This window comes from Myotis myotis, unplaced genomic scaffold (assembly GCF_014108235.1).
Source record: "Myotis myotis isolate mMyoMyo1 unplaced genomic scaffold, mMyoMyo1.p scaffold_m19_p_18, whole genome shotgun sequence".
Taxonomy (NCBI): domain Eukaryota; kingdom Metazoa; phylum Chordata; class Mammalia; order Chiroptera; family Vespertilionidae; genus Myotis; species Myotis myotis.
This window is the reverse complement of record NW_023416322.1, coordinates 34,539,147-34,549,625: the sequence shown is the minus strand read 5'-3', so window position 1 is coordinate 34,549,625 and position 10,479 is coordinate 34,539,147. Positions and strand designations below refer to the sequence as shown.

General features: G+C 51.0%; 1 protein-coding gene across 1 annotated transcript in view; it reads right to left on the bottom strand.

The window, feature by feature from the left end:
* Positions 1-3,159: 3,159 nt before the first annotated feature.
* Positions 3,160-10,479, bottom strand: part of CASQ2 (calsequestrin 2) — a 45,668-nt gene continuing 38,348 nt past the window's right edge. Inside the window, exons 9-11 of the mRNA XM_036342568.1 lie at positions 8,047-8,147; positions 6,155-6,229; positions 3,160-4,725 (exon numbers count right to left, since the gene is read on the bottom strand). Of these exons, the coding sequence (XP_036198461.1) occupies positions 4,516-4,725; positions 6,155-6,229; positions 8,047-8,147 (386 nt within the window). The 3' untranslated portion in view covers positions 3,160-4,515. The remainder of the gene's footprint in view (positions 4,726-6,154; positions 6,230-8,046; positions 8,148-10,479) is intronic.

The window sequence follows — 10,479 nt, the reverse complement described above, 5'->3', positions numbered from 1 at the left end:
GTCCCAGTGAACTCATTACATGTTACATTTTTTATTCTGTAAAACTTGGAAAATAAGCAGAAATCCTAAGTGGAATTTTGTTTCTCTTTCTCATCTAAAGAGTTTTAGGGGACATTTTCACTCTTGCATGATTTAGATACCTTATTAGAGCTAACCTGTCAAGTTTCTGTGAAAACTAAGTCAATTAGGGTAGATTGAATGGGAAAGTAGAATCGCCATTGCATTTAAAACACACACACACACACACACACACACACACACACACACCTGGTTGCAATCATTTTATGGCCAAGAGAATATTCTAAATGAATAGACTACTGGAAATTAAAATCTTAGGCTCTAAAACCTGGAGATGAAACAGGCCTTTCTGAGTAAATCCATAAATGGAAAAAAGATCTTTGAGTCAAGAGTGAGAAAAGTGTCATACGCTGGATTTGGGATAGCGGTGGTGGTGAATATTGGATTGTTTTTGCGAGTGGCTTGGTATTTCAGTTTAAATTGGTGATTTATTTTAGCTAGCTCGATTTAAAGGGAGCTTGATTATTTGACAAATGGATTTTCACTCCAGTATCTCTTTACCTGTGCGGAGCGCCGACAGCTCACACATTCTTATCTGTTGCATGGACAGGAGTGAGAGAAAGCAATTGGTGTGAACATGTTCATGGTATAGATCATTGATAAGCTGTTTCTCTGGGCTGTCAGCCAAGATGTGCACCATTTATATCCTCATGAACAAACGCTACTGGAGAAAAGATGAAAGCTGTGTGCGGACATAAACCAGAGATTCCGTTCTTTTCCATCCACTCCCCATGGTGCAGCCATAGAATGTTGCAGAGTTTTGAGATTCTCAGTGAGAAACTACCAGGTGATGGACGTGGAGTGACGGGCATCAGGATGGCATCAGGCAAAGCCAGTGCCGGAGGCAGGCCAGAGGCAGGGGCGTGGGAACAGCAGTGTCTCTGCTTGAGGGGAAACTCAGTAATTCCCTGTTGGTGTCAAAGTGTCACGCAGGCATCTTCTCATTACACGGGCTGATGTTGACATCAGACAAGCAAAGCTATGTTGGACTTTGGGTATGTTGTCTGTATCTATATCTGATCTTATTACTGTGGTTCTGAGAATTCATATTCCAGACAAAATGATGATGCATTTGTGGAAATGACACGAGGTGCTTTGAACGTTTTTTCTGTTCCAGCTTCTTGCTCATGAAAATGATTGTGCGTTCTTGATAGCACAAGTGAGTTATTTTTTCCTAATAGGATGACCTTGCCGTTCTAATGATCTGACATCCCCCATACTGTTTAAATGGATCATCGCCTCCGAAATGAACGGAGAAGGGGTCTCTTGGCGTAATCAGTGAAAAGGATTGTGGGACATGCACTTGAGTCCATCTTCGGACACTTTCTGAGAAAAAGAAATGGGATCCTTTGATTCCTTAATTTTAGGAATTTCGTTTAAATCCTTGATTTAAGTGTAAACATGGGATTATAGTGACACTCTTTTAAAGTGTTTGTGTGACCCTAGGAAAATGACATGAGACCCCGTGTCCCTCTCAGATTCCTCGTCTGTAAAATGGGGAGAATAACCAGACCCATCTCCTGAGAGTCTTGTGAAGATGAAGTGAGATAATGTGCGTTAAAGCAATGGCATCGCGCTCCAGGCCAAACATTCCGTAACTATCAGCTCTAAACGTTTCAGACCAGTGACCCAGCAGCTGCTTCCAGACAGTGACCCCCAGAGCCTCTGACACAGGAGCTCAGGGCGGGATTTAAATGGCCTGCGCATTGCTCACCGTCTCCTGGGGTGAACAAGGGGATCTCCCCGGGCTGGGGAACAGACCACTTTTATGACGGACCACATTCCTTGGCTGTTTGAAAGATTAGCTTCAAAGATGGCTGTGAAAACGTACCTCCCCGAGAGGTTACCGGAGGTAAGCCTGGGCCTGGCGGGTTGGCAGCGTAGCCCAGCCTGGGATGCGCCTGCCTCGGGTTTTGGGGGGTGGGGGAGGGGGAAATAACAGGACGGAGGCCCTGCATGCAGTGTTTTACCCAGCAGTCCTGGGGATTACGCATTGTTACCCAGCAGTCCTGGGGTGTTACGGGTATTCTGATGAATTAGTTATTCGCTCATCAATTCAATAAAGGACTATCTACTTGGTGCTGGGGATGCAAAGATAAATTCCTTGCCCACAATTTACTGAAAGGGCAAATATGAAATATGTGTTGCAGTTTAAATAAGTGTGGTGAGCATGGCTGGCGTGACTTCAGTGGTTGAGCATCAACCTCTGAGCCAGGAGGTCACAGTTCGATTCCTGGGTTGCAGGCTAGATCCCCAGTAGGGGGCATGCAGGAGGCAGCCAATCCATGATTCTCTCTCATCATTGATGTTTCTATCTCTCCCCTCCTCTCTTAAATCAATTAAAAAATATGCCGCGAATTGGGGTACATACAAAATGCCATGGACATAGAAGGGAAGGGGCCAAGTCACCTAGGCCAGTGGTCGGCAAACTGCAGCTCGCGAGCCACATGCGGCTCTTTGGCCCCTTGAGAGTGGCCACGAAGTTTCAATCGCACTGTACGTGCGCACCCGCACGTGGTATTTTGTGGAAGAGCCACACTCAAGGGGCCGCAATTTGCCGACCACTGACCTAGGCCACTGGATAGATGGTGACATCACTCATCCAAACTGGGGCTCCACTAAGAGGAGGAGGGGAACCCTAGGGGTGAAGGTAATGGCCTTGGGTGTTGGTACATTGTTTGAAGTGTTTGTGCAACATCCAAACCAAGATGTGCAAGAGCAGTTGAATAAATGGGTCTTAGTCAAGGTTAGCGACCCAGACATGGAAGTCATTAGCACATAGGTGGTGGCTGATGGGCATGGATGGTCCTACCCTAGAAACATGTCAGAAAGAGTTGAGATACTGGGAAACACTAATATTTAAAGGGTGGGCAGAGGAAGGAAGGCCAGGAAGGAAAACTGAAAGAGAGAGAGAGAGAGAGAGAGAGAGAGAGAGAGAATGGGAGCATTATCAGAAAATCAGAGAGGATTTCCAAGATAGTCTTAATATTGGGAGCTTTTGGGTCTTGCTCCTCAGCATTGGCCATCAGTTTGGCTCAAATGAACTCATAAAAATTCTCCAAAAAAAAAAAGAAGAGACAGTTTTAATTTTTTCAAAATATGACTTTAATGACAGTTAGTTAGCTAGTATTCCATAAAAGGATTGCCCTATTTTTGAAGAATTTTCAGTGTCTTACACATGTCAAAAGATTGAGAAAATAAATTAGAACATTATTATTCAAACTTAACGCTAAAACTACCGAGCACGATGTAACTTTTAGAGAGTTCTGAAGGCACTTGGGCACGTTTATTTTAGTGCCTCGGGGCATCACTATGAACTCTGTTTACTGTCCTGGCCAACTGTGGGAGTGCTGATGAAAGCAGAGTTAACTCACCTCTGGATAAACCAACCCTTTCTCCAAATGGGAAGGGGTGTCCAGACCCGAGCTCAGGCTAGGAAGCCACCTGACCCATCAGAAAAAATAAAATCCTTTCGTTCTCTCAGCGTCTCCCCCTCCCCTATGTGAGACTTGTCCCTAAGGCAGTGGTTCTCAACCTTCTGGCCCTTTAAATACAGTTCCTCATGTTGTGACCCAACCATAAAATTATTTTCGTTGCTACTTCATAACTGTAATGTTGCTACTGTTATGAATCGTAATGTAAATATCTGATATGCAGGATGGTCTTAGGCGACCCCTGTGAAAGGGTCTTCGACCACCAAAGGGATGGCGACCCACAGGTTGAGAACCATTGCAAGGGAAGTTCAGAGAGCACGTTAGCCTCCCTCCCAGTGCCCCACATACTGGAAGTGATGGTGACATCCATCCACATGCGCTTATACAAGGCCTCTCGATAGCCATCCAAAGGCTCGGATCTGCGCTCATAATGGTCTGACCTTCACTTGAAGAATAAGCTTAATAGAGCCAAGAGAAGCTGCCTCATAAGCCTGTCTCCAAGGCTGAGTCTCCCCTACGAGGGTCTCACCGATGTGCCAGGCACGGGGCTACAGGATTAATTGCGTGTCTTCCCCGGGCTCTGATGATGATATGGCCACTGCGTGTTGGCGAATTAGCAAGCTGTCCATTCTGTCCCTGACGGAGTCAGAGGAGACAAGTAAACTTGAGTAGCAATGTCAGGGGAGGGCTCTCCCCGGACCGCCAAGAGTCCAGCGCTGCCATGGCCACGGATGGCCGGACAGAGAGCAGAGCTTTCCCGTGACGGTCCAGACCATCCACAGGGGAACGGTTCCCCCCTGTCCTTGCCGAGCGGGGCGACTGGGTTTAGAAAGGCATGTGCATGTGCTGAATGGTACAGCTCCTGATGGGAAGGGGTGGGAAGAGATGCTGGGAGAGGGAGGAGCGGCTGGGCGTGGCCGGGGCTGCTGGCTGCCACCTGGTGCTGTCCGTGTGGAAGGGGGAGCCGGGATTCCGTTTTCATCAAAACCAGGTGGAGCTGGAGCTAGTCATCATCCTCGTCACTGTCATCATTCTCCTCCTCGTCAGAATTATCACTGTCCCCATCGTCGTCGTCGTCGTCATCATCATCATCTTCCTTGTCGTCTTCCTCGGTGTTTATCTTTCCAGAAAGCACGTCCTCAATCCAGTCCTCCAGGTCCCCGGCCGTGGGTAGGTCGTCGTCATCCGGAATCTCCATCCAGACGCTGTCAGCCTGCAGGGAGGGGCAGGATGGGGCAGTGAGCGAGGCACGGGGCCGCGTCAGAGCCGAGGGCCCCACGCGGCTGTTATATAGATCCCTACCTAACAGCATCTATATCCCATTCTTAATTTTAATTGATTAATGAAATCCGGTGCTGCTCTTGAGTTGATACTACTGGTAACATGTGGCTCTTCGTCTGTGTTACTGTCTTAACAGTCTTCCGTGTTGGGGCCAGGTGTGCAGCGTGGTGGGTAGTTGATCGTGCACTTGACAAAGTGGTCCCCCCCCGGTATTTCCAATCCCCACCTGGCACCATACATGGTTATCACAATATTAGTGACTGTATTCCCTGTGCTGTACTTTACATTCCCGCGACTGTTTTGTAACGACCAGTTTCTACTTCTTAATTACATATTTTATTTTATATATACTAGAGGCCTGATGCACGAAATTCGTGCACGGGACTTGGCCCTCTCAGCCCTGGCCTCATCCAGACAGTGGTTCTGCTATTCGGTCTAATTAGCATATTAGCTCTTTATTATATAGGATTACATTTCTGGTAGGATAGCCACGAAACTACCACCCACGTTTCCCGCAGGGATCGGACTAGGATGGGGTCGGCAGTGCAGAATGTTTTTGCTTTTCACCTTATATCCTACTGTTGTTTTGAAGTGTTTCAACTTGAGCAAATTGTGGACATTATTGTTAATATAAAAACTAGTTTACAAAATACGTCAATGTAGAATTCCCCAGCTGATTGAACCCTGCCGACAGGGCGAGAGGAATGGCTAACGGGCCCCCTTCACACGCGTCGGCTCCAGTTAGCGGTGGCTCTGATGGACCCTCTGTGACCATCCCTTTCCGCCCGTTACCCGTCTGCCTGGTGTGTCTGTCCCCTGTGTGCTGTTGTGTGGAGCTGCATCAGATGCCTGGACTGAGGTCTGCCATTCCTCAGGCTCGGCCAGTCCTCCTCATAGCCTCTCCCGCCTCGGGCCAGTGGGGCCTGGATGGTGCGGAGAAGCCCTGCCATCTCCATGGCTTCCTCCCGATTCCTGTGACCCCGTCTCCTGTCTGCGACCTGCTGCCAAGGGACGGGCCACCATCCCCTGCAATGGTAGCTCCAAGTGCGGGGTCCGTTGTGTGAAGAGACCTTGTTTCGGGGCATTGGAAGAAAGTACAGGGGGGCTTACTCCCAAATAGACCGTGACCCAGGTCAGACTGGCCCCATGAGCAAGGATATGCGCCGTGGAAGGGAACCCGGGAACCATAGGTTGGGACTGGCTCCGAGGCGAGGCGAGGGCCACACTGAGCTTGGGCAGGGCCCAGGGTCCTGCTCCTTTATAAGGGACTGGACTCCCTGCGGACCTCACTGTCAAGGCTGCTCGGCAGAACACGGGGCCGGCCGCGGGGGCCTGGGCAAGCTTCCACGGGGCGTACTCACATCTGTCACGTTCACCACCCCAATCTGCGGCTTGAATAGGTCGATCTTGAAAGTCTTTTCCCAATAGGCAATGAGCTGTGGCAACAGAAGGTAAAATTAGACGGCGGGGACAGGGCATTCCCTTAAAATCACTTTCTGTGGTGCCCCCACCTGCCATCCCATCATAGTAACTAGGTCACCGCTGGGTAAAGGGCTCCCAACAGCTGCGGGCACTTAGGAAATTGAAGACTTGCCCAGCCCTCAGCCCTTTAAATCAGCACGGGAAGAAAGGATGTCATAACAAACCATGAAATGTGTCATGTGGACGCGTGTGCAGCTGCAGGGGGGAGCGTTGCAGAGGTGGTCTAAAGTTGATCCCCAAATTACTTGGGGCTCTTTATAGTTTATGTGGTGGGAGAGATTTCCCTCCGCCTCTCTCAGCGCCCCATTTAAAAACCCCTTACGCTGCGCCACCCTGCCCGTGAGGTCGCCGAGAAAGCAGTGACGCGCCGTCAGTTGGCATACAAGTAAGAAGCAGCCTCTTCATTCAGCCAGGCATGTGGGCTGATCTCCGACGGGGCGGGACTAACGGGTGGGGGGCCATGGGCTAAAAACAGAGGCGTCCCGTGGTGAGAAGTCTCCCAAGCCAATATATAGACCGATGGGCCCTCAAAATCAGAATAGTCTGAGATTTTTTCTTTGTAAAAAGCAAGGCAAACGTATAGAGCTGGTCAGAGCTGCAGACCATCCGCAAGCTTGCATAACCAAACAGGCCCGATAAATTAGAAACGCATTCGGGCCGTGGCCAAAGTCACAGCATACAGCGCCTCACAGGGCCGTGATTTTGTTATAATCGCCCGAAATGATGGCATTGACCTCAGGTGTCACGGAAGTCTCTGCCTTGGTTGCGATCACTAAAACCCCTCGGTGTTGTCTGTTTAACCATAGCACGGCCAGTCCTGGCCTATGCACCGAACGGTAACTCCTGGAAGAAGCTAGACTTGCCATCTATAACCTATGAAACGTGTTCTGATGACCAGCAGTTAGCGCAGCCTGAGGTCTGTTGACTGACCGGCGAAGCTTTGGCATCACGTCGACCTGGGTTGGAACATCACACCGACCAGCCACTGTTTTGACCTCTCCAGCTGCCGTTCCTTTCCTCTGTGACCCGGGGATTATAATAGTCCCCACTTCACAGGGTGTTGAGAGGATTAGACGAGGTGATACATGTGAAGAACTCACCCTAGTTCCAGGCATACAATACACAGCAGCTACATTCATGATCGTCACCACTGGGCTTGTGCATTGTCCAAATTCTGCTTATTCTCTTTAAACCAAGCACAACCAAGGCTTGCTGCTCATTGATCACTGACACCAGCAAGAGTTTGGACTTTAAGGCTCTGACGCACACTAATCCCGGGCTGGACACTAGGCCAGGACCTGGGAGAACCCGACAGAGACAGGGTCCCTGCCCTGGAGAGGTTGCTCCTCCTCCCCATGCAGCTCTGGGCTCTATGCAAAGAGTTCATGTCTGGTTCTCATCACTTAGGACCTGGGTCACCTCGGAACCACGGTCCCCACCCAGAAAAATGAGAGAGGCTACAGCAGTGGGTGGTGATGGGCTGCAGGCAGCTAGGGGGCTGCTGGCAGAAGCATTTCACCAGCTCAGCTGAGACTTCTGGTCTCCAGGGAGTGAGAACACATATATCTAACCACGTCAGGGTCAGCACCAGGCCCCAAGGTCAATGTTACCCTAGTGGCCAAGATCTCCCCCGCTGGATGGGGGCGGCCATTGAGTTTATGCATGTGCCCCTCCTGCTTCACATCCGCCTTCACGTGAGAGGCCCTCACACCACACCGAAGCCTGAGACTGTGATGGCGACCACGGCCGGGCCTGGGTCTGAGCCACTCACCAGAGGGAAGTCGTCCGGGTCGATCCAGATGATGCTCAGGTCCGGGTTGTCGGTGTTGTCCCGGGCCACCTGTTTCAGGGTCTCCAGGAACTCGTAGCCATCTGCAGTCGGATCAAGAAGGTGAGTAACCCCCGTGCCTACATGGCTCTCAGCACGGACGGCAGAGGCTGCGGTTTTTCCATGAGGGTTTCTTAAGCCATTGGCTGCGTACCCTCAAATTATAGGATTATTCTATAAAATGAGTCAGAGGAGAACCCTGCCACAAAGCAGCTTACTCAAAGGAAACAATAAAGTTTTTGAGTAAAGAAATGAAAAGTTCACAGGGAAATGGCTGGCTCATAACTCAAAGCCGCGCTCTGATCGGATCGCTAACCTGCAGGTGAAGATGGACCCGCCCTGGCCTGGTCCTCACTCAGCCCTCAGGGCAGTTCCGGAAACCAGCAACTTGCCATCCCTCGGTTTCCCCACAACTGTGCTCTGGGACCAGGACATGGAGCCTGGACCCTGGGTTTTCTGCGGCCTGGGATCCCTAAAACCTTCCGACAAAGGCGGCTCCTGACTTAGAGCTGGTTTCATAGTTTTGAGAAGCAAATGGGGTGCCCCTCCCTCCCCATTTCCGTGAGGGCTGTGCTTCCCCTCAGTCAGTCCGCAGCACTCATTGCCCCCGGGGGAGGGATGATTCATAGGAAAAGCAGACCCTGTCTTGTGAGTTTCAAGAACACAGATTTCTTTCTTTTCTTTTTTTGCTTTAAAAGCTTAAATCTTGCAGGACTGCACACAACAAAATTTATACCATAAACAAGCGTGTTGGAAGAATGTTTAGTAAGAGAAAGCCTCAGCAGCCCCACCCCACTCCCAACTAGAAACAGAGTTTAGACTCTGGAAAGTCCCTGAGAATAAGCCTGTGTGTGTGTGTGTGTGTGTGTGTGTGTGTGTGTGTCTGTGTCTGCGCACGCGAGCGTGTACAAGTCCGTATGCATGAACGCAGGCCCATGTGAGCGTCGCTGTTCGCATACAGAAATGCCGTAATTTTAGGGAATCCTAGAATATTGGGCACCCATGCTCTGATCTGGAATAAAACTCAGGGAAAGTGGAAGACCCAGAATCTCTGGGAGAACTCCGCCCTCCCCCCCCTCCCCCCAACCCCCACCCCCTATCCCCGCAGGAGCACCAGGGAAGGAAAGTCAGGGCCCTCTCTCTTCTCTGTGATTCTGGGGATCATGGGTGAAGCTGAGAGGGGAGACAGATTCAACCGCTGGACGGAGGAGACGCTGGTGACCTTGGGACCAAGCTGGAGGCCAGACTGAATGACCGGCAACGATGACGATGACTTCGCCTGTCCATGCTTGGAAGCCAGCAGGACAGTGGCCCCGGGCTTGGTGGGCAGGGGTAAAGGACCCCTCACTGATAGGCCCAGGTTCCGTCATCCAGGGGTCAAGTGTAGGTTTAGGTCTAGACTATGAGGTTACGGCTCTCGCATGGCTGACTCTGTGGCCTGAAATGTGGACCTTCTGTACAGCCACTCACCAGCTGCATAGGAATTCAGTATGGCAACCGCCTTTCTTTGTAAAGGTTTCCTCTTTGGTGGCGGCCCCCAGCCGCTCAGGCCCCTCTCTCTGGCCTCTGTTTAACAAGCCTCTCCCTTCTCCGGGCACCCCGGCCTGGGGCCTCTGGGTAAAGGTTTTTCTCAACACTTCCTCATTTTCTCACATTCCAGGCAACATGCACTCTATTCTTAGCAGCTCTGCCCTGCGTGGGTGTAGTCACTTTCAATGTTGTTAGTTCATAAGATTGAGACGGCCCCTCGGGCCTCGTCACTTGGAAAGCAGGGCTCCTGTCAGCAGAGAGGAAGGTCTCTACGGCCCGCAGCTCCCCACCTGTCCCCCAGCAGCAGAAAGGAGGGCGGCCTGGGTGAGACCACAGGGCCATGTGCTGCAGAGTTCCTTATCCACCGCTCGGGGCTTGGGGTGGAGGTGGGATGGGGGTTCTTCCTCCTGCAGCCCGAGGTGTGGCCCAGAGGGTCAAGCTCCCAGAGGGCCCCTGGCTGCAGCCATCTGGGCACCACGGATCCTTCTCTTCCGGGCATGTTGCTGTGACATAGGCCGGGGAACTTGGTGCCCCCTGGGTTCCCTGTGGATTTATGGAGCAGACTACACAGACCATAAGGGGAAATTCCTCCCAAACACCTCCAGTGCCTGCTTTCAGCAGCGGAGAAGAAGGGGGGTGATACAGGAAGTGATGCTGCCAGTAGTTGGGAGAGGAGAACCAGTTTTAAGAGAACTTGACAAATCAGAAATGCACAGAGAAGATGACATTCAACGACACAGACCCAAATCCAAGTGGAAAGTACATCCTCGGTGCAAAAGACCAACTCCCATAGAGGGGAGGGAGGGGCTGTGTAGGCACATGTGTGGTGGCGGATAAGGTCACGAG